Below are 24121 nucleotides of genomic sequence, written 5' to 3' on the forward strand. Positions count from 1 at the left end.
TATAAAATTTCAAGCTTAGTTTAATTTATTGGGACCTACTACAACCCATATTTTCTGCTATTTCACATCAAGCCCTTGTACTTTTACTAATTTCACATTTTAGTTCTTAAACAGTAAAATTACAAAAAATTACTTTACAAAATAGTCTTATCTAGAAATCAAGCTTAAGATTCTATCGTAAACTTTCAAAAACATCTCAAATTAATCCATGTTAAAATTCTAAACATTCAAAAACTTTACAAATTGACTCCCGGGTTAGCTAAATTAAGCTAATACGATAACAAAAACATCAAATCCATGAAAACGGGTAAGAATTACTTACCATGCATAAAGAAATCACCTTGGCCGAAACCTAGCTTAATTTTAAATGGATATTTGGTTGTGTTAGAGAAGAAACCAAAAAAATGATAATATTTAAGCCTTTGTTTCTTTTAATTTCAATTAATTATGAAATTACAAATTTGTTCATTTAAAAATCAACCAAATTTCAAGCTTTTATTACCCAAATCCGTCCACCAACAATTCAATTGGTATCATTACCAACTAAGTCCAACAATTCACCTTTTCATAGCTATTAGAAACCTTTAATTAATACAATTCAATCTTTGCATCTTTTACAATTTAATCCTTTTCAATTAATTAATTATCTAAATATTAAAATTTCTTAACAAAACTTTAATACAACCTTAATAACACTCCGTAAATATTTATAAAAATATTTACATCTCAGTTTATAGGAACGAGGTCCTGATAACTCATTTTCTAAAACCACTTGACTTTAGGGTCTTACCACTTGAACTTAATTGTTCATTCGAATAGCATAAATTGTTAATTCAAAATTTCTTTTATACTATATTTGACTCATAAATATTAAATAATAATATTTACGAACTTACTCATCGAGTTTGTGGTCCCGTAACCACTGTAGAACTGGATGTTATAGCTTTAGTGCTTAGACTATCGTAGTTTGATAAAGAATTTCAGGTCAAAATCGATGCTTCTGAAATAGGAATAGGAGCAATTTTAACTTAAGAGGGTAAGCATTAACCTATTTTAGCCAGAAGCTTAATCCACGAATGCAAAGTGCTTCCACTTACAATCGAGAAATGTTTGTCATTACCCAGGTAGTGGGGAAGTGGCACCAATGTCTTGTGGGTTGTAAATTCATGACCATCATCGATCAGCGGTCGCTGAGGGAATTGGACCAGCAGACTATACAAACTTTGGAGCAACAATGATGGTTTTTGAAATTAATCGGGTACGATTTCGAGATCCGTTACCGACAGGGGAAACTCAACAATGTTGCCGACGCATTATCCAAGGAAATCAAAGCATCTTTTGTTTTTTCTTGATTCTGCTGTTTTGTGCTTCATTCTAACGTTTTCTCTTTCTTGCTTTTTTTTCATTAGTTCTCCCTGTTTTTGAGCTTTGTTTTTGTTCTTCTTTTGGGTGGATGCTTCCTGGGTTCCTTCGAAGAATGACTAGCTCCTTGTTGTCTCCTTGTTCGTGTGCTCTCATTTGGTTGGCTTCGCGTTAAGGTCTCGCCCTGATCGACATTGAATCTGTTATGTGTCTGGTCTTGGCGTCCTATCTACTTCTTGCGCTTTTGCATGAAGTCTGCTTTTTTTTCTAAGTTGAAGGTGCCCATGATTTAGTCTATTGTTCTTTCTTTCTGTTCTCTTTATTTCGGTTTTAGCCTTTGCTTAATCTGGGCTATAAACGGAACTGCTTTTTTTCTTTTTTCTTTGTTAGTTTGGTTGCCTATTATTTTATTATTTCTTGAGCTTGCTTTAGATTTTTGGCTTTATAAGTTCAGACCTGTTCCTCTATTTTTTCTTTTTGTGTTATGCTTTAGTTTTTCTGCGTTTTTTGCTCTTGCTTTTGTCTTGTGTTCTATTTTTTTTTTGCTTTTCTTCTTCGAAGCGGCTGACTCTTTTTTTTTTGTTTCCATTCCTATCCCAATCTTGCTCGTGGGACTGGTTGGTGTGCTCCCCTCTATGTTCGGTTATCTTGGTTGCGCCGCCCTGCTTGGTTCTACGTCAAGGGTGCTGTCAAAGGGTGGTGGCTCTTTCCTTATAAGTCTGCTAGGGTTTGTTGGTGTCTTTCGTCCTGCTTCTTCTGTCGTGCTTTCGAGCTGGTTCCTCGTGATTGGCTGGGTGGAGGTTTGGTTGTTTTACTTTCTGGGTGTTGATCCTGGATGCGTTGTTCTGCTTGACTCCATGTCGAGGTTGCTGTTAAAGGTGTTTTTGTTTTATTTTCCCCTTAATTTTGATCTCAGCCTTTGTTATTTCTCGGGTTGTAAATGGACTGTAAACGGACTATTTAATTTGGCAGTGGATGGCGATAAGCCCCGCCCAAAATTATGGAAATTTTATGCTAGAACTGTCGTGGGCTCGAAAACCCAACGACCGTTCGTGATCTTAAACAACTCCTCATTGTTAAAAAGCCTCTTATTATCTTCTTGAGTGAGACTAAAGCCAATACCCGCGAGATGGAATGTTTCAAAATTAAGTGTGGCATGGATGGATGTTTTGTGGTGGATGCTGAGGGCTGTCGTGGGGGTCTCGCCCTCCTTTGGAAAAATGATGTTACGGTTTCTATTAAGAATTTTTCTAACAATCATATTAATTTGGTGGTCTCTATTGAGGTAATGGACAGCTTTCATTTTACAGGATTTTATGGTTTTCCTAACTTGAATAGTCGTGAATAGTCTTGGGATTTTTAATAAGAGTGGGCAATCCGATTCATGATGACTAGATTGTAGGGGGATTTTAACGCCATTTTAAATGATAGTGAAAAGATTGGTGGGAGAAGGAAGCCTAGAATTGCTATGAAAGAGTTTGAAAAAGTCCTTGATGAGATGGCTTTGGTTGATGTGAAAACGGTTAAGGGATGGTTCACGTGATCAAACAATAGGGATGGTTCTGGTTTTGTTAAAGAGAGGTTGGATAGATTCGTTATTTCGGCATCTTCGGTGGAAAAAATGCTTTTCCTCTCCACTGAAGTTATGAGGCAAAGTTGTTCGGATCATGATGCTATCTTTCTCGACTCGACGAGTCGCAAGCCCAATGATAATGTGAAGGATCCTATTTTGTTCTTTAATTTTGAGGCTTGTTGGGCCAAAGATAGAAACGCCAAGCAGCTCATCAAAAGGATTTGGGATGAGAATCGTAACCCCTTTAATCTCATTGATCACCTTGAAAAAATTCATTTGAGTCTTGGCCAGTGGCAGCATGCTCCGTATAATAGATTAAGGAGTCGTATGAGCAACTTGATTAAGTAGAACGATAGCCTTATTGAAAAGCATTATATGAGATCAAATCCCAAGCTTCACAGATCTAGCCGTTCGGAGTTGGGGCATCTTTATGCTGAAGAAGAGTCTTATTGGGATCAGAGATCCCGTATTGCCTGGCTTAAAGAAGGGGAAAGAAATACTTGATTCTTTCAAATTCGTACGATGGGTAGATCCAAAAAGAAAGAATCGAGGGTTTAAATGATGTGGATAGCACTTGGGTTGAGGGGGCAACAAATGTTTGTAGAGTGGTGTAGAACTACTTCCATGATTTGTTCCGATCTGAGGCCGTGAATGATACTAGGGTTATGAGCCATATTAAAATATGCATCTCTCCGGAGATGAATGAGGCCTTGATGGGTCGGTTCACTGATAAGGAAATTATGGATGCTTTTGACCATATGGACCCTCGCAAGGTCCCTAGTATTGATGGCCTTTCTGGTCTCTTTTTTCGAGAACATTGGGATGTGGTGGGTGCAAATGTCATTCGCTTCTGTCATGATGTGTTGAGGGTAGGAGAAATATTGAGGAGATTAATGATACGATGCTTGTGCTTATCCACAAAATAAAGGACCCCAAAGACATGATGAATCTTAGGCCCATTAGCCTTTGCAGAGTCATCTACAAAATCATTTCTAAGGCCTTGGCTAACAGGCTCAAGTTGGTACCCCATTCTTGCATTAGCCCTAATCAAAGTGCTTTTGTTCCAGGTCATATGATTCATGATAATGTCTTGATTGCTTATGAGCTTGTGAACTATCTTCAGAGTTCCAAAAATGGTCTTAATAAGAGGTTGGTGATTAAACTTGATATGAGTAAAGCCTACAATAGGGTTGAGTGGGATTTTTTTGAAGATGTCATGATTCGTATGGGTTTTGCAGAAGGGTGGGTGGCTTTGATCATGCAGTTCATCCATTCGATTAAGTACATTATCAAATGCAATACGACTCTCTCAGAGGAAATTATTTCGGATCGTGGCCTTCGTTAGGGAGATCCCCTCTCATCTAGGGGTGAGCATTCGATCGAATCGAATCGAATAAAAAATTTTCGAGTTAATCGAGTTTTCGAATCTCATTTTATCATCCTAACTTTATTTGAAGTTTTATCGAATCGAATCGAGTGAGATAGAAATCGAATCGAATCAAATCGAATTATTTGTTCGAGTTAAGTTTAAAAATAAAATAAAATTATTGTTGTTTATTTTTATGTAATTTTTCAAAAAATAAACTTCTTTAAAGTTTTTAAACATAATCATAGAACAAAAAAATTGAAGTAAATAAGTGAATAAATAAAAGTAACACAACATCAACCCAAATAAACAACATGATTCCAAATAAACAACAAAAATAATACAAAAAGATTATAATAAAAAACATAAGTAAAAGTCCAAGTAAATAGCATGAGTCGAAATAAACAACATTATAATAAAAAAACAAAACATAATGAAGAACAAAACAAGCATTGGATGTATAAAATAAGCAGACGAAAGAGAAATGAAGCACATTTAATTTCCTATTAAGTTGCATCATACCAAATCCCTAAATAAAATGGCAATGATCAAACTTTGTTGTGAAAATCATACAGCTACTTTAAAGATCTATTCCCTAAAAATAAAATACATAAACATAAAATATTCACAGTTAAACATGCATAATCTCTTAGCTTACTATTGGCACTGGTGAAGATGATTTGTCAGACTTAGAAGACTTGCCTTCATCGTTGTTTCCCATGGTCAAAGCACCAAAGGTGAAACCTTTTATAGAAGTTGGTTCACCTCTCTCTGTCAACTGCAATCAAGGAGAAACATGAAGCAAATTTTCTAGATAGAATGGCTCAGTAAAAAATCATACAAGCAAATCAATACTGATATTTAATTAGATCCAACCACTTGATTTAATATTAAAATTTCTGAACAAATGCTTTAAAGTATGCAGATATCATCACAAATCATTCTACTTCCATATTACTCTCACAAAGCAGACAAATGGTTGTACAGGCGCAACGAATACTGCCTTCTTCAATGCTCAAAAGAACACCAAGAAATCACTGAAAGTCACATTCGTGTTCCTTGAATTGGCTTGATGCTCTCTACAAACAGTTAAGATTTACAGATTTCTACTTCCTGATGCTTAGCATGTTTGATCTAATTCTAATCAGCTTATCATAAACAACTTTATAGAAATCAAAACAAGTGCAGTCTGACATAAATATTTGGGGCTTCATTGATATTAACTTATTCAACTTTCACCAAACTGTGTTGGAAAGTTTAGAATATGGATTTAATTCCACAATTGAAATTTGAAATTGTTAGTTACCTCAGGTGCTCATCTTATGAGTTAAATCCTATACTAGCAAGCTCGGGGAATATGACATAAACGTATAATTTACAAATAGGCTGCTTTCAAAAGTATTTACAACTGAACAGAGGATTTTAATTTTTCTCCAAGAAAAAAAAGGTTTAATCCAGTTTCAAATAATACAAAATTTTCATGAACATAATAATTCCGCAAAGAAAGGAGGAAGAGAAAAACAGTGAATGAGAAATATGGATAGCCCGAAAAATACATGGAAAGCCGAGGGTATAACCGTCTTTCAAGCACTCACACCATATTGAGATGGTAAAGGTCAAAGGATGATAGCCAAAGAAACGATGCAATTTAAAAAGAAAAAAGAATCCGAAAAGATTAATCTGTCTTAATTAAAGGTTAAAAATATACATGAAAATACTGTCTCCAGCACGTTCAACAGTTGAACCAAACAAAACCTTCACGTAGTAATCAACTAAGCAAATAATAATAAGAAAATAGAAAATTTAACATGTAACTCTAATTTCAACATACCTTAAAATCTGAAACCCGAGATTCTTCCTTCTCTTGGCTGGAAAATAATAATACAATTACAAATCAATATTAGATTATCTTCAATTAGGGAAAAAAAGAAGTAGAGAAGAGAATTTGAAAAGAAATATTAGTCAAAAAGACTGCATTATCTTTTTCACTGAAAAAGATCGGGAATTCTTTTCTTTTAAAATTCGCGAAGAATAAGAGAGAAATAAAAGTTAACATACCTCTGATTTTGGAATTGGGTGGAGCCGTCAGCCGTGGAGGACCGGAGGTGGATCGGTGGAGGAGGGTGGACCGGAGGTGAACATTTTCGAATTGGGGAAAAAAGGGAGGAGGGAGGGCACGGGCTTAGTTAGGGATTTTAGAAGAATGGAAGTGATTTTGTTTTAACTTTTAATTTTTAAATGTAGTGTTTTTTAAAAATAAAAAATATATGTGGTGTATTTTAAAAATAAAAAATATAGTTTATATTCGAATTATTCGAATTATTCGAATTTGAAAATTCAACTCGATTCGAACTCAAAATTCGAAAAAAATTCGAATTGATTCGATTAACTCGATTCAAATAATTCAAAATTTAAAATTTTTTTCTATTTTTTCGAATCGAATCGAATTGTGCTCACCCTTGCTCTCATCTTACCTTTTTCTCTTTTGCATGGAAGTTTTTTCATGTTTGCTTAATAATCCCCTCTTATCTTACCATCTAGTTTTTGCAGATGATGCGCTACTATTTTTCAAGAATAAATAGAGGGAAGTTAACGCGGTTTGTAGTATCCTTAGGCAATTCAAGAGTGTCTCGGGGCAAAAAATAAACCTATCAAAATCAAAGTTTTGGTTTAGTCCCAAAACGTCGGAGGATCAAAGGGTCTTTTTTTGGTAATTCACTTGGGATGCTGGTTGTTAATAAGCTAGACCATTATCTCAGACTTCCTCTATTTATCGGATAACAAAAAACTGGGGCGTTTAAACACATCCTTGATCGTTTTCTAATAGGATCAATAGTTGGTCTGAACGTTTGTTTTCTTATGGGGGTAAAGAGGTCTTTATAAAATCTATCCTACAATCGTTACCTACTTATGCACTTTCTATTTTTCTTGCTCCTAAGGGTACGATTGCGAAGATGACATCTAAAATCCATCGATAGTGGTGGGCTAGTAAAAGGAATGGTTGTGGATAGGCCATGCTTGCGTGGGATAGCCTTTGTCTTCCGAAGGGTATGGGCGGTATGGGCTTCAGAGACTTGTAGCTCTTTAATTTGGCCCTAATCGAGCGACCAGTTTGGAGGCTTATCTCGTAGAGGAAGACCTTGTGCTTCAAAGTACTTAGCTGGAAATACTTTCCGGATGGGAATCTTTTTCATCCAAAGAAGGTTGACAAACCCTCCTTCATTTGGTCTAGCATCTTTACGGTGGCTAAAGCCCCTGAAAAAGGTTTTGGGTGGCAAGTGGGGAATGGGCGAAGCATTCAAATTGATAGGGATACTTGGGGTTTCGAGGGTCTCAATGACAAGGCACTACAGCTCCTTTACGAAGCTCTCCAGGAAATGTATGTTCATGATCTTCGGGGACTACTTAGCGAGCCAAATCTGTGGCATTCTGATTTTGCAAAATGGTTCGAGCGATAGAATTGTTTGGTTTCATAACACCCATGGATCCTACACGTCTAAATTGGGTCATTCTTGGATGCTCCTTAACAGAGTTGGCTACGGGCCACACCGTTTCTTTTGGAAGTTCATTTGGAAGCTCAAAATCCTCCCTAAGATCCGGGTCTTCACTGGGCGAATTGGTCATGGTTTGATCCCTACTAATACTAAGTTTTTCTCTATCAAGAGTCATGTAGACCCAGTTTGCTCGAGATGTAAGAATGGGGATGAGACGCTCCTTCCTGCATTAAAATACTGACCCAAAGCTTGTGACGTTCTCATTGCGGATGGTTTTGATAATCAGTTGCTGACTAACTCTTATGACTTTTGTATCGATTGGATTGAAGAATCCATGAGGATTTTGGACAAAAAGGCTTTTGAAGAGTTTATTTCTACCTTGTGGATCATATAGAATAGTAGAAACAATGCCATCTTTAAAGGTAAGGAGGAGGATACGTATGGGATTTGGGAGTGTGCTCGTAAGCTCAATACTGATTTCAGGATTAACAACATTTCCTTTCAACCAATCTTACCTTGAGTCCCTAGATGCTGTAGATGGGAAAAGCCACCGAAATGGGTTATCAAAGCTAATATTAATGCTGTCGTGAACTCTTGTGGCACGAGCTTGGGCATCATTGCTAGAGACTCTGACGTCTTTGTTTTGAGTGGAATAGCGTCTTTCACAAATAAGGTGATTAATCCTGAGTGGGCAGAGTTGGATGCCTCCATTGATGGCTTTCGGTTTGCTCATTTTCTCAATGTTGATAAGGTCATTTTTTAATCGGATTGTGCAAGCATCGTCAACTGCTTTAGTGACCACAAGGAGGACATCACAGTCTTTGGGTACCGGATCAAAGAAGCTTGTAAGTTTCTTAACTCTTTTGTATTCACCGAGGTCAAATGGGTTAACCGCGATTGTAACAAATTAGCCCATTCTCTCTGTAATTGGTTTCATTTAAATAGTTGTAATTTGAACTCTCACATGGATTATCCTAGCGATATCCATAACAATGTTATTTCGAATGCAATTTAATTTGAGGTAGTGACCTTTGGGTCCTTTTTTGTCAAAAAAAACTTATTAGGGACTTATATCAACCCAAATAAACCATTATTTCATAAATTTAATATAAATTCTATCACTTTAACAAATAAATCCCTAAATACAAATTTCATCAAAACTCACTTTACAAAACTTGTTTATTCATTAACAAAGATTCATAGTCTAGCATTAAACATCAAAAATCATCCAGGAACATTCATGACATAACCCTCAACCTTTAATAGTTTTACAAATTAATCCCCGGGCTGGCTAGATTAAGCTAAAATGGCTTCAAAAACATAAAAATCATTAAAAATGGGACAAAATTACATACCATGCACTCAAGGTTAGCTTGGCTGAATAGCCCCCTTTTTCTAATGGTTTTTTAGGTTTTCTAATTAGCAAAAGATGAAGATGACAATTTTTTCTCATCTTTTGTTATTTAGTTTTTCTTTTTAATTACCAAATGACTAATTTAACCTTTTAAAACTATTAAAATTTCAATAAAACCATGCCATGTATATCCACTAACTCATTAAATGGTCTAATTACCATTTAATTCTATTAATTTAAGATTCCATAGCTATTTGACTACTTTAGCTATTAGAACTCAACTTTTACACTTTTTACGATTTAGTCCTTTCAACTTAATTAATCATGCAAACATCAAAATTTCTTACCGAAATTTTAATACGACCTTACTAATATCCCATAAACATTAAATTAATAATAAAATAATAATTTACTCATCAGATTTGTGGTCCCAAAACTATTATTCTGATTTTACTGAAAATAGATTGTTACAGTCACCGTTAATGAAAAATTTCTGATTCCCACTATAGAGGAGCTTTTTGATGATTTGGGTAATTCTCACTTCTTCTCCAAATTGGATTTAGTTGTCGAATATCATCAGATTCATGTCAAGGCTGATGATGTCCCAAAAAACAGCGTTCTGAACACATGAAGGACATTACGAGTTCCTCGTAATGCCATTTGGGTTAACCAATGCGCCGTCCACTTTCCAGGAAAAAATGAATGATCTCTTTCAACCATTTCTACTAAATTTGTTTCAATTTTTCTGGATGACATTCTTGTTTACAGTCGGAATTGGCAGGAACGCCTGCAACATGTACGGCAAGTGCTACAAAAGTTGCAAGAGAATGGTTTTGTCGCAAAGTATAGCAAGTGTATATTCGGAGAAACCACAGTTGAATATCTGGGTCATATAGTCTCACAAGAGGGATTGGTAGTGGATCCCACAAAGGTTGAAGCTATCTGATCTTGGTCAGTACCTACCACGATTAAGGATGTGCGAGGGTTTTTAGGCATTGTATCCTACTATCGCAAATTTATTAAGGGATTTGCCACCATCACAGCTCCCATCTCTGATTTGCTTCGCAACAGCCAATCATTTAAGTGGACTAAAGCGGCTCAAGGTGCAATGGACCACTTGAAATCATGTCTTTGCTCTACTCCAGTAGTCAGACTGCTGCAGTTTGATAAAGAATTTTAGGTCAAAATCGATGCTTCTAGAACAGGAATAGGAGTGGTTTTAACTCAGGAGGGTAAGCCATTAGCCTATTTTAACCAGAAGCTTAGTCCACGAATGTAAAGTGCTTCTAATTACAACTAAGAAATGTTTTCCATTACCTAAATAGTGGGGAAGTGGCGTCAATATCTTGTGGGTCGTAAATTCATGATAATTACCGATCAGCAGTCATTGAGGGAATTGAACCAGCAAACTATACAAACTCTGAAACAACAATGATGGTTGATAAATTTAATCGGGTGCGATTTCGAGATCCGTTACCAACAGGGGAAACTCAAAAATGTTGCCAACACATTATCCAAGAAAATCAAAGCATCTTTCATGGCTTTTTCTCGACCACTGTTTGGTATCATTGATGACCTATGTACAGCAAGTCGACAAAATGTTGATGTTAAGCAGATTCGAGCTAGCATTCGAAAGGGACAAACCTTTTTTTCTAGGTATGAAGAGCAGGATGGTTTGATATTGGTGCGAGGGAGAATTTTGGTACCTTAGGAAGCTACACTGAAATCACTATTATTACGAGAATTTCATAGTTCGATAATGGGTGGACATGCTGGTATTACACGTACCTTTCAAAAACTAGCTGCGAACTTTTATTGGAAAGGTATGCAGAAAGAGGTTCGACAGTTTTTCACTGAATGCCAAGTTTGCCAACGAATTAAAAGTGATATCTTGGCCTCGGCGGGACTTTTTCAACCCCTCCCCATTCCTAACTAGGTATTTGAAGACATCTCTTTAGACTTCATTATGGGCTTGCCAAAATCTAAGGGAAAGGAAACTATATTTGTAGTTGTCGACCGGATCACTAAGTACGGACATTTTTTTACACTTCCGAAGCACTTCAAGAGTAAATATATAGCCAAGGTCATGGTACAAGGGATTGTGAAACTTCATGGGATACCGAGAACAATTGTCAGTGATAGAGATTAGATTTTTGTTAGTGAAATGTGGACCGAAATAGCCAAGCTACAAGGAACCGAGTTATGTTTAAGTTCAGCTTACCACCCACAGACTGATGGGCAAACCGAAGCTTTGAATCGGTGCCTAGAGATGTATCTTCGTTGTATGGCAGGCGATGATCCAAGCAAGTGGGAACAATACTTAGCATGGGCAGAGTACTGGTATAATACGACCTATCAGACATCAGCAGGGATGACCCCCTTTCGAGCTTTGTATGGGTGTGACCCTCCCACCATCCTTAACTACTTAGAGGGCAGTTCTCATAATGCTCAGGTAGATCATGATTTGCAGGAACGTGATGCGTTGCTTCGAATATTTACAATTTAGTTCGAGCGCAATGACGTATGATAAATCAAGTGGACAAGTATCGACGCGAACTAGAACTCGAGGAAGGTAGCTGGGCATTTGTGCGTTTACAACCCTATCGACAACTGTCATTACGTCTAAGGAGACATCAAAAGCTTGGACCACAATTCTTTGGCCTTTATCAAATTATAAAATGTATTAGTCTTGTGGCTTATAAGCTAGAATTACCGGATTCCACCTGCATACATCCCATATTTCGTGTGTCCCAGCTCAAACCATGTAAGGGTCAACCTCTTCAATAAATCACTCCTGTGCCTTTGATGATAGAGGATTTTCTTTAGCCTGCACCTACTAAGAACCTTGAGGACAAGGTCCTTCTTTCGGGAGGGCATAATGTCAAGGAAAGAGTTGAAATAGCAGAAGCAGGGAATGAGGACGTAACCACAGGAGGAGTTGGCAATCAAGAAACGGTCACCAAGGACAATCGAGAATTACGCAAAAGCTTGAGAGAGAGAAAGGCACCCCAGGCCTTAACCAATTTTGCCCGCTTCTAAGGATCCTAAGGATTAAGAATATAAATAATAAAGCATGTAAAACGTGAAATCTATATGTATTCGCTGGATATTTTTCCAACTTTTTAACCTACTGTCTATTCTCCTTTTCTATTCCTATATTCTCTTTTTCTGGTTACTGACACATAACACAAGTATAGCTAGACTATCGCAAAAAAGTTACATTAATAAGATGCACAATATATTAAGCATGCAAAATTGTGCACCAAGAGATACACACTTAAGATACTTATGATAAAAGGTGATAATGATCTAATGTCGAAAGATAGCATTTAGACCTGGTTGTGAAAACAAAAGATTAGTCTTTTTAGTGTCAATAAAGCATTTTAATGCAAACTCAATCATTGGAAATTTGCTCATTTTATCACCTAAAGTGTTTAATGAGCATGTTGTTCATACGGGTATTGTTAGACTATAAGATTAGCCACTTTAGTGGGAGTATGTTATTCCATTTATGTTTTTGACATGTATACATTTATTTTATGTTAAAATAGAATGTTGATGATGGCGATGTATCGCAAAAAAAAGAAACAAAAATAGAACACAAAGATTTTAGGTGAAAACACTTTCAGGGAAAAACCACGAGCAGAGGAGAAGAAAATTTACTATGTCGAATTCGATTGATTACAAGAAGTATAGACTGCGTCTATTTATAGGTTTAGAAAACCTTATTCTAATCAACATCTAATATAAGTAATACAGTAAGGTTGAAACACCCTATTCAAGTCAATATCAAACAGTGGATCCCCTATTTTGCCACTTGTATTTTATTTTAATAAGAATTTAGGTGATAAATCTAATATTTTATCTACATATATACCAAAGTTTTATGAAATTAATGTGTTTATTGAATACCTTCAAAATAATGATATTAACTTGGTTTTAGATAAAGTATTAAAAAGTGTTTTTGGACCGTTTGAGTCATGAAACAGGACTAAAAGAAAATAGAAATGATTGAAATTAATTTACATGTAGTTTCCATAATAAACATCAGTATCATTAATTTTACTAACATGGATGGATTTAGTTGTGAATTTCTATAATGAAAGCCACTTATCCTATATTAATATAATTGATGAGATATTTGAGTTCAAATGTAAAAAAGTTTGTGCACTCTAATATTCTAGCTATTTTGAGAAAGATACATGGTCCAAGGGGAGATTCTTAGTAACATTGTGTAGTCTACCCTGCTGCTATGAATGACAAGATAATTGTCAAATGTAACAACCGTTCAATAATGCAATTGTTGGTGGTTTAATCAATATATATATATACATACTAACTTAAAGTTTAAACATAATGAATTGAAATGTCGACGTAAGAATTGGATTTGTTGAAAAGAATATAAATTTTATTATATGTTAAATCTATTTTGTATTACGTAAATTTGTTCCTTAAAGGAAACTAATCGAGTGCAATGCACGGAAGAAGTTGAACAATGCCAAGATAGAAAATAGTTTCTTCCTTTTAAAAACCTACAAAACAAAAACTTTACATTAATTTCCAGCTCTTGAAACAGTACACAATATATGAAAATGATCAACACCACCAGCTTGATAAAATCGACACCATATTTGAATTTTGGATGGAAGTACAATATAATGCTAGCTTGAAGAAGATGAAAATTTTTCTATTTAATGAATCCCATATTTATCTGGTCTGGAAGTTGAGTTTCTTAATGCAGCAGGCAAACATGAAGGCAAAGAACACTGCAAACCCCACCAAAACTCCGGCAACGGGTCCCATGAAGTCTGAATCATAGCCGTACTGATCTTTAATATATGATTTAACAGAAGGGTCTGGATCGAAACCAGGTGCTTTAATGGTGGCTTCAATATCTCCATATTGAGACACTATGAGTCCATAAACGGTCCATGCCATAGGGCAAATCCAGTAATACCAGATCCACCACTTGGGGATTCTCTGGAATTTTCAACAATTTATGAATTTGTATCAGGCTTTAATTATGGTTAAAAGCACGGTTGCTTGTGAAGAAGTAAACTTACCGGTCTTGGAATATAGAAGCCAGAGAAAAGATTAAAGATTGCATAGAACGCAGCGGCCAATATGGCTGCTATTTGATGGTTGGGTGTGATCGAAACGGTCATCATTCCATAGTAAGTGAAGTAAAGGAAGGAGAAGAAGCTGATGAAATAAAACCAGAAGAACTTTGCTGCTGTCCATTGAAATCCCACCATAGCATACACTATAAGTGTATAATATGTTGTTTGGAATAATATGTAGGGTACTTCACATAATACCTGCAAATTTAAGCAATTTATGTAGTTAATTTCGGGATTAAAGAAGAGAAATGTAATGAAAGATAGTGACAAAATGGTTGCACATACCTGTGCCAGGGCGTATGGTAATGCAGAGTACATCCCGGCTGCTCGTTCACGATAGAACACCGTTCTTTCAATGGCTACAATCGGTTGTACCGTTGAGCAGTTGTTAATGCCGACAAAAAAGACTGCGGCATACATTGCCCCAATTATCATTGTAAGATCACTTGACGTATCCCTGAACCATGAAACAAAGAGAAAGAGAATATAGAAATAGTCAGTAAGGCTTTTGTCCAACTCCGAATAATGTTGCAAACATGAAAATTGTGGGGTATGCATTGCATCTTCAGAAAAACTAGAGACGAAACAGAATCGATGTCACGACGAGGAGGAGCACGACGTCGCGACGACGCGACGGACGACGTCCCGACTAGGCAATATGCCATGTCATGGTGTGGCGACATGTACTGAACTTAAACCGGGTTTCTTCTCCCAGTTAAAATTTGCTATATTTTCCTAGTTAAACTCTGATTAGTCTAGAAAAATTTTAGTCATATTAGGACTTTAATATTAGCATATTTAAAGGGTCTTTGTAACCCTGTTTAGAGAATTAACAGAATATCTCTTATGTGAGATTTGATGAAAAGTCTTAGGGAGAGTTTTTGAGAGAACTTTGTATTCGGGTTTTGTGTTTTGTTTTTTGAGATTATTATCTTCATCTTGTACTATTCGTTGGCTTGTCGATTAGTGAAGTTTTCTTTGCCCATAGTTTTTATATTCTTCGGAAGAGTTTTCCACGTAAATATTTGTGTTCTTAATCTTTTCAATATTTCTATTTCGTTGTTTATACAGGTTGATCTCCAAAAAATTGGTATCCGATCTTGATTCATTTTCTGCATATTGACCCGTTCAGGATGGCAACAATGAGATAGTTTCGATGGGATCACAAATTTCAGTTTGTGGCAAGTTCAGATGATGACAATTTTGGTTTAGAACGATGTGAAGAATGTCGATATCAGGAAAAACCCAAAAATCTAGATCAATCGAAATGGGAAGAGCTTGATGAAAAGACTGTCAATAATTCAATTGTGCCTCACGAACAATATGTTGCAAGAGGTGCTTACAGAGAAAGCGGCAACAACCTTATAGGGAAAATTAGAAACCCTTTATATGACAGTCTCTAGCGAATCGATTGGTGTTCAAACAACGCCTATACACGTATCGTATGGATGAATGTGAGAACCTTATGGGTCACATCAATCAATTTGTTACTCTCTTAAACGATCTGAAGAATGTCGAGGTTAATATAGATGATGAAGATTAGACTATGCTATTATTATGTTCTTTGCCTCCTTCGTATAAAACTTTTATGGAGACCCTGATTTATGGTAGAGATAAACTATCATTTGAAGATGTGAATGGTAACTTGTTGAGCAAGGAAAAAATCAATAATGAGTTAGGTTCGGGTAGAAAGCCTGGTAATCAAGCCTCGTTTTTAGTTGCTAGAGGTAGCAACAGTTTAAAGATTTAGGTCAGAACAAATCTAGATCAAGATCGAGAACACGGAATTATGACAAAACATGTCACTACTACAAGAAGTTGCATCACATTAAAGCAAAATGTTATAAGTTGAAAAATAAAAACATGAGGGCTACTGAAACCGACAAGGAGTAGAAGGCTAAGGTAATCGATGCTAGTGTGGCCGAGGACAATGCTGATGATTGGTTGTTGGTGTCTATGACCAAAAGGTCTAAACTTACGTCCAAGTGAACTTTGGATTCGATGTGCTCTTTCCATATGTGTTCAAACAACGACTTGTTCTCCACATACAGTCCAGTTAAAGGTCGAGTTGTGCTTATGGTGAACAATTCACCCTATAAGGTAACCGATGTTGGTACCATTCAGATTAGGATGTACGACGAAATCATTAGGACACTATCAGATGTCAGGCATGTGCCTAATTTAATGAAGAATCTCATCTCCTTGGAAATTTAGACTCGAAGAGTTGTAGGATCGACATCGAATCAAGCAACATTAAGGTATCTTGCGGAGCTCTTGTTTTGATGATAGGTCGAAAGACTACAGTCTTTATGTATAAGGAAGGCTTGTGAAAATACGAGTTTTGATGAAGATTTTTGAGGAGAGTTTTAATATAGCTTTGTATTCTGGTTTGGATTTTGTTCTTTGAGATTATTTTATTCATCTTGTGCTCTTCGTTGGTTTGTCAATTAATGAAGTTTTCTTTGCCGTGGTTTTTATCCTCTTCGGAAGAGTTTTCCATTTAAATATTTGTATTCTTCAACTTTTCTATTTTTCTATTTCTTTGTTTATACGGGTCAACCCTCAACAAAAATAGAAACAACAAATTGAGGTTTGTAAGCCGGATATCATTGCATACCTTTTAGTGCCGACCTGCCAGAATATAGTGCCAACCATGAGGGCCGCAACTAAAGTGAAGAAGTATCTCACAAGGTTATAATCTGGACTTCTCCAATAAGTCCACCATTGTTTCCAAAAGCATGATCTGAATTGACCCCATGTGGATTGTGAGTACTGAGAGGCGAAATAAAGTTCTTTAGCTCCTAGGGGCGGTGTGTTTAACTCCATTACTAAGGCCTTCTTTCTCCTGTTCACATACACATATATATTATATTACCTCAATGCAATGCCACAAAAATAAGTGAATGGTAAACAATTGAAATTGACTTACTGATATAAAGATGATGATTTATAGTGTTTGGCAAAGTCGATTCCGAGTCGAACTTCAGCAGCTAGGGAGCTCACTTCTAGCATCCAAGTAGCTGGATTGTACTTGTCTTTAATTTTGGGGGTTCCAGGAATGGACTACAATGGTGATTAAGAGGGGAATCAAATGATGATTTCTTGTTTTTCCTCTTTGAACTAGTTAGTGTATTAGATATGAGAAATCTTGTTTATGGTTACATACCTCAAAATATTCAATGATCTTGCTAGAATTTTTGCCCAAGGGTCCGGAGTAAATCACCTGACCTCCTATTTTCAATAGTAGTAATTCATCAAAGGCTTCGAAGATATCGATACTAGGCTGATGAATAGTGCACACAACTGTTCGTCCGGTATCCACCGTGTTCCGGACAGTCCTCATGACAATGGCTGCTGCCCTTGCATCTAGGCCGGATGTTGGTTCATCCATGAAAATGATTGACGGATTAGCAACAAGCTCTACTGCAATTGTCAACCTCTTTCTTTGTTCGGTCGACAACCCGGTGACCCCTGGCAGCCCTACTATAACATCTTTAAGGTTGTCAAGTTCGACCAGTTCGATAACTTCATCCACAAAAATCTAAAACATAACATCAAATAATGTTAATTTAGACCTTGAATTGAATAACTAATGTCGTGTTATTCATTGACAATAACATAAACCAGTGTTCTTACCATCTTTTCCTCATTGCTGACTTCTTTCGGTAGCCGTAGGAAAGCCGAGTAAATTAAAGATTCTTTGACAGTAACTTGAGGTGAGTGAATATCATTTTGTTCGCAGTATCCAGAAATTCTGGCAAAGGTCTCTTGTACCTTAGGGAAACCGGATATTCTGATATCACCCTCAATATATCCACCGGTTTTTCTTCCTGCTAAAACATCCATCAATGTTGTCTTTCCGGCTCCACTGACTCCCATCAATGCAGTCAACACTCCGGGCCTAAACACACTGGTTACCCCTCGAAGTAGTTGTAATCTGCCTTCGGCAACTCCTTGTGCCTTCATTTCCTATTTAAAAGCTTGCTTATCAAACCATGCTCTATGCTAACAACTATAATGTTTACGTCGAAATACGAGTTGTAAAGAGTGCAAAATAAAGATCTTACCAGTGGCATATCGACATAGTAATTGACGGTGTCGAAGGACATTGCAAGAGGAGTGAAAGGAAGAACCATTCCTCTCTTGGGAGCAACTCTGATGGCAGCATCAAGTGAAGACTCATTCCGGCTCATTCCGTTAGGATTGGTCCCACTGCTCATTCTTTGCATTGCTATTTCTTCTAAAGGTTTCATTTAGTACAAATGACAATGATTAGTATTGATGGTTAAGAGAGAAAACATGATGGGAACAGTTATATTTTGTTAAGTTTCTGAAGTTTCTTACTTCCAAGTGCTTCTGCAGAAGAGAGTGACTGAGGGGATGAATCTTTGCTCGATTTTGGTCTCCTTAACCTTGGTTCTCCCTTAGTACCTTCAATACCCTCCTGTTTTTCTGCTGTTTCCTCGGAAATTACGGCTTGCGGCTTTCCAAGGGCTATTGTGCCAACCCGAAAAATGAAGAAGATTAGCTATTTAATGATACTGATATGCTACAACACATTAGCCAAACCAAATGTTGAAACTTACGGTTTAGGTACATGAGGGCAAAGGTGAAGAGTACGTTAAAGAGCACTGCGAACCCGAAAAGAGCAGTCGCGCCAATCCAGTACCAGTTTTCATCATTTGGGACATCAAAGTTCCTAAGGATTTGTACCCCCAACTGTGTGACATTGTCCGAAGCCTGCATTGTAGATGTAGCATTCATTTGAATGAAATCTTACTTGTCATTTCATAATCTCTGATCAATCTAATATCTTGCTAAACAAGAAAGCTATTTAACATACCCGTTTGTTCATCCACCTCGGCGCAAACATTTCATTCACAGTAATGGCATTGAAACTATAAGTCAATGGTGAAATCCAGTAAGCCCATTCCCACCAATTTGGAATTTCACCTATCAAAGTAAAACACTCTATATTAGTTAACTTGTACAAAGTTGGAGAATTGTAATAATCTTCTTCTAGTGTTGCTCACGTTTTGGAATCATGAAGCCTCCCAACAAGAACACAAGGAGAAGCGTGAGTGCCCCGCCAGTGTTAGCTATGATCATTGTTCTGCATAATCCGGCGATGAGCCTAAAGAGCCCAGATGCCATTTGTTGTATCAAAACACCAACAGAAAGTGCTTGAAAAATCTGCAATAGGTTTGAATGGTTGTTAAGTTGTTGGTCAAGTAAAAGAAAAGCTCGGATTAGTACAATGGAAAATGGGTTGCTGCCATATGATTTACCTGCTGGCCTCTGGTGCAAATCCCATAGTGTAATATGTTACAGCCATCCAAACAACAGATTCGAGAGCCGATATGGGGACCTTGAGCAAGAAACTGGGCAGAGTGAAAGTCCAAGCAGGATGGAATAAAAGGTCCCTTTGCTTGTAAAACACTGGAAGCCTAGTGATCATCACGGAGAGTTCGGAGAAACCATTAAACATGTTAATGATCATTGCAAATAGAAGTGCACCTACATAGATTGCACCATCTTGCTCGCTTCTAGTGTTCAATTCAGTCTGCAGAAACACCGTGGATGCAACAACTGCCATGATGATAATTTGGACAGTTTTGAACACGTAAATGAATGAATTCCTCTTGATCAATAGCCATTCTTTGTCCCAACAAGCCTTAAGAAGTTCCATTTTGGAGACCGAGTACTTTTGGAAAGCCAATGCTGCTATGTGTCCTTTCGACTTGTCAAAAGGAATAGAGAGCTCGTTATCGAGCCGCATTCCAACATGGAATCGCTTGAACCTGTTTGCAAACTCACTCACTGTAATGTATCTGTATGGCTTGCTTCTATCTGCCCAGTATTGTTCTTGATCCTTCTTTGAAGTAACCTGTAACCATTTTCACTAGTGTTACACATGTCCGTTCCTGATGGAGGAAAAACCTTTTAAGTCCTTAAAAGTTGAAAAAAAAAATTTGGGCCCTTTAAAATTAAAAAAATTATTTTTGGACCCCTTAAAAGTTAGTAACATCTTTTTTGACTTTTAAATATTAAAAATTTTATTTTGAACCCTTTAAAATTTGAAAACCAATATTTTGAATCTCTTTCAACTTTGGGTCTTGAGCGATCACGCCTACACCCAGGGCTGGGCCTGGTGTTACATCCCCATACTCATGTCATGTTTAAATATGAGTTGGACATCCAGGTTTCCACATTACCTCTTGTAAGAAGTCAGCAGTGTCTTTCCTTTTAGGACATTTGAACCCACAAGCCTCGAAGAAGTCGAGAATATGCTCACGTGGACCCTGATAAACAATTTGGCCTTGGGACAAGAGGATGATATCGTCGAACAAATCGAAAGTCTCGGGAGCTGGTTGGAGCAGGGACATCAAGATTGTGGCCTCAGTTAAGTGCACAACCTGCTGCAAACACTTCACTATCTGGTATGTTGTGGAACTATCAAGACCCGTTGATATTTCATCCATGAATAGCGTCTTGGTTGGACCAACAATCATTTCCCCTATATTTAATCATAATCCTAAAATTATTATATGAAACTTTAAATGTCAAAAAAGACTTGGGATTTAATACACCAACCAGGTTTTGGAGATATCTAAATAATTACCAACCTGTTGTTACTCTTTTCTTTTGTCCACCAGAAATTCCCCGCTGCATTTCATCCCCAACAATAATATCCTTGCATATGTCGAGCCCCAAAAGCTGACAATTTCGTCAACACAAAACAAGGCATATATGACGTGAGATCCGTGTTTGTTGGCATGGTTGGTGACTGCACTTCTCAACTACTAGGGCTAATTTAGTATTGCTGTCATTTTTTATACAATGATTTGAATTGACTTACTTTGAGAGTGTAATCAGTGATAAGGCTACTTTCAACTCCTTCCATGGCAGTTGCCTGAAAATAATATTCAAAGTCAAATTAAAAGCAAAATCATAATTAAAATTTTTAATTAATATGAATGATTAAGATTCTGGGATTTCAGTTTTATACCTTCATGAAAAGATCAACATCAGCTTCCGGAAAAATTCCTGCATCTTTTTCTCTTCTAGCAAGCTCACTTAAAAGATCTAAAAGGAAAAATAAAATTAAAAAGATTCAGTTAAATTATATAAACCAAAGCATAAAAAAATAATGGTTATTTATTTTGTTATATAATTGTTTACCATATCGAGTCCCAACACCCTGACATCTTGTTGAGAAATCAAAGGTCTCTTTCACCGTCATTTCTCCAACATGAACATCATTTTGGCTGATATATGCAGATGTCTTTTTAGGAACAAATTCATTCAGTCTATATCCATTGTATGTTACTTCTCCTTTAACCTGTTAAATTACAAAACCAGCTTTGTTTTGATCAAAATCAGAACCTATATTTATACATAATAAAAAAAAGATTTTCAACTAACCCTTAAGCTTTGATCCAACTTGCCAGCCAATGCCAGCAAAAGGGTGGTTTTCCCAGAAGAAGGTGGCCCCAGTAGGAGTGTCATCCTATAAATATGAATATTATATATATGATTAGGCATTTGCATATGTGTCATTTCAAATAAAATGAAGAGTGGGATTATTAAGTACCTGGATGGTTTAATGATCCCCGAGACTTCATTAAGAATGGTGAGATTTGTTGTTTTCGCAAGTTTGATTCCAAGCATGCCAAGAGCTGATTCAGCAATGTTTCTAGCAACGTTCGGAAGAGAAGGAAGAGCTCGGCTGCCAGTGTAGCAATTGGCTTCAATCGTCAACTGCTGATACCTCACTTCTACTGTTGGTAGTGTAATACCAACCCTGTGTGTCATTGTCATCATATATAACAAATTTCATTAACCAAAATAACATTCCAAAGTTCCATATATATTAGAAAATTAACTTACTTATCAATCCTGTTTCTCAACTTCTTCAAGAACTTTTCATTATCTTCCTCAGCAACCTTAAAGAGCATGTCGATGAATTTTTGTCTTTCATTCATGTCAAGCTTTGTAACATCTACTTGTCGATGTTCCACCTTGTTTCCGACAATTTCATGATCCACGAACGATTGCATGATGCTGGTTCTTAGCCGATCATACGTTGGTAACCTCTGGATGGCTGCCCATTTTAGAGCTTCTTCATCTTCATCCCCTGCACCACTTCGTCTGGATTGCATGGAACCTGAAAATACATCTTCCATTGTCCAGCTACTTCTGCTTAGACTCCTTGCTATGCTGCTATGCTCCGTTCTCTTGCTAGGATTTCGACCTCTTTCAAAATCGTCCATAATTTTTTTTTCTTTTTCTCTTTGTGTTTTCTCTCTTGCCAAACAAGAAAATAGGAAAAAAATTTAAGTGAAGCAACTGGAAGCGAAGCACTCACTATGGGAAATCAAAACTCAATTTTGACTTGAAGGATTCTTGGGAAAAGTTGTGTCAATCTCTTGTGTTTTCTCACCCATTTGTGTCTGGTTTTTGAAACTGTAGAGAAATGGTCCGAAGATCATGTCAGTGTGAAGGAATATTTATACGTGCAAAGTAAGAGATTAAAATGAAGAGTTTTCAAATCTGATAGGCCCTTGCCCCTTAGTCATAAAGTCAATTGTAGGTGTTTTCATTACTCAATAAACCCTAAATAATTGCTATTTCAACTAACAGTTTTCAATTATTATTATTTTTAATTCACCATTCAATTAGTTTTTTAAAAAGATTCTTCTGATAAAAATTTATTTTGGGTTTCGGTTCTGGTAAGAATTCATGGATAAAAAGTTACAAACTTTAGCTTATTTCATGTACTAAATATGTTGGTGTCCCAAATTTACGGGTTAACAATCCATACCTTTATCTTACAAAAATAAATAATATTATTTAAAAATATTTTTGTCAGAAAAACAATTTATTAACATAATAGATTTGGGGTTGTTTTTTAATCTAAAACTTATCAAAATCGAAAGGACGCAGTCAAAATTTACCCAAATTATATTGAATTATTATAATAATAAAATCCCAACCTAACCAAGTTCATGGTTGGATATATTGAATATAAAAGGGAATTTAATATGAGCAAAGTAGTAGAATAATACGACTGTTATTTTCTTTTATTATTGCAATAGGGTCCTTATTCTATTTTGCCTTTAGAGGGTTGTTAGTGGGCAACAAGAGATTCCATTTTCCTTCTATTTCTCCTCTAAAAACTATGTAAACCAAATCAATGGGAAACAACCTGTTTATATTTTCATTTAAATCATAGTCACTCTTTATTTAAAAACAATACAGAAATGTGGACCAAATCTATACCCTAATATCAAAGTAGTCCCCCCAAATTTTGAGAAATTGATCCATGGTTTTAAGACAACAAAGCAATGTCCTTTAGGACTGTATTTTGGTTATTTTAGATATTTACATCGATATGTAGTAAGTGGTGGCATGGGTAATTCTTTTTTTGGTTAATTTCACTAGAAGTCCTCAAATTATCAATAATATTTTAAATTAGTTTCTAAAATTTATTATATTTTAATTGAATCGCCGGGCATTAAATGTCTATTTAAATGTGATAAGGAGCAAATATGCACTTTTGGGTCAATTGCACTAAATATTTCCAAATTATTGCCAAATTTTAAATTAGTCTCTAAGTTTTAAGATATTTTAGTTGAGTCATTAGGTCGTTATGTTAGCTTAGCCATATGATATTATATGTTAATTTGAGTTTGACATGAAACATATTTAAAATACACTAATCAAAATGATGACAATCTCGATAAAATTTAGGAGGGATATTTATCTTGTTCCCTACGCACAAATCAAATCCAAGTGATCCATGCAATAGTAAGACACATGCTTCTAATTTGATCCACATATTTTAAGTAT

The 24121-nt window shown here is 36.2% G+C and overlaps 1 protein-coding gene and 2 long non-coding RNA genes across 3 annotated transcripts; 1 reads left to right on the forward strand and 2 right to left on the reverse strand.

The window, feature by feature from the left end:
- The first annotated feature begins 980 nt into the window (after window positions 1–980).
- LOC107950653 (uncharacterized) lies at window positions 981–2428 on the forward strand. The gene is made up of 2 exons (XR_001698139.1): window positions 981–1258; window positions 1410–2428. It is a non-coding gene; the product is annotated as an uncharacterized lncRNA (long non-coding RNA).
- A 2354-nt stretch (window positions 2429–4782) lies between these two features.
- Window positions 4783–6845, reverse strand: LOC121215362 (uncharacterized). Its single transcript, XR_005911177.1, has 3 exons — window positions 6360–6845; window positions 6133–6169; window positions 4783–5079 (listed from the first exon to the last, which is right to left on the reverse strand). It is a non-coding gene; the product is annotated as an uncharacterized lncRNA (long non-coding RNA).
- A 6753-nt stretch (window positions 6846–13598) lies between these two features.
- LOC107950648 (ABC transporter G family member 35) lies at window positions 13599–22760 on the reverse strand. The gene is given in 21 exon segments (XM_041089752.1): window positions 13599–14129; window positions 14213–14467; window positions 14555–14726; window positions 16887–17114; window positions 17199–17332; window positions 17436–17810; window positions 17906–18238; window positions 18337–18509; window positions 18614–18763; window positions 18856–19009; window positions 19113–19222; window positions 19303–19556; window positions 19558–20156; window positions 20485–20786; window positions 20896–20986; window positions 21129–21182; window positions 21279–21355; window positions 21452–21611; window positions 21695–21779; window positions 21864–22073; window positions 22160–22760. Coding segments are annotated over 21 exon segments (4572 nt in total). The 5' UTR covers window positions 22543–22760; the 3' UTR covers window positions 13599–13856.
- Window positions 22761–24121: the final 1361 nt, after the last annotated feature.

The sequence above is a fragment of the Gossypium hirsutum genome, chromosome D03 (genome assembly GCF_007990345.1).
Source record: "Gossypium hirsutum isolate 1008001.06 chromosome D03, Gossypium_hirsutum_v2.1, whole genome shotgun sequence".
In the NCBI taxonomy this organism is placed as follows: domain Eukaryota; kingdom Viridiplantae; phylum Streptophyta; class Magnoliopsida; order Malvales; family Malvaceae; genus Gossypium; species Gossypium hirsutum.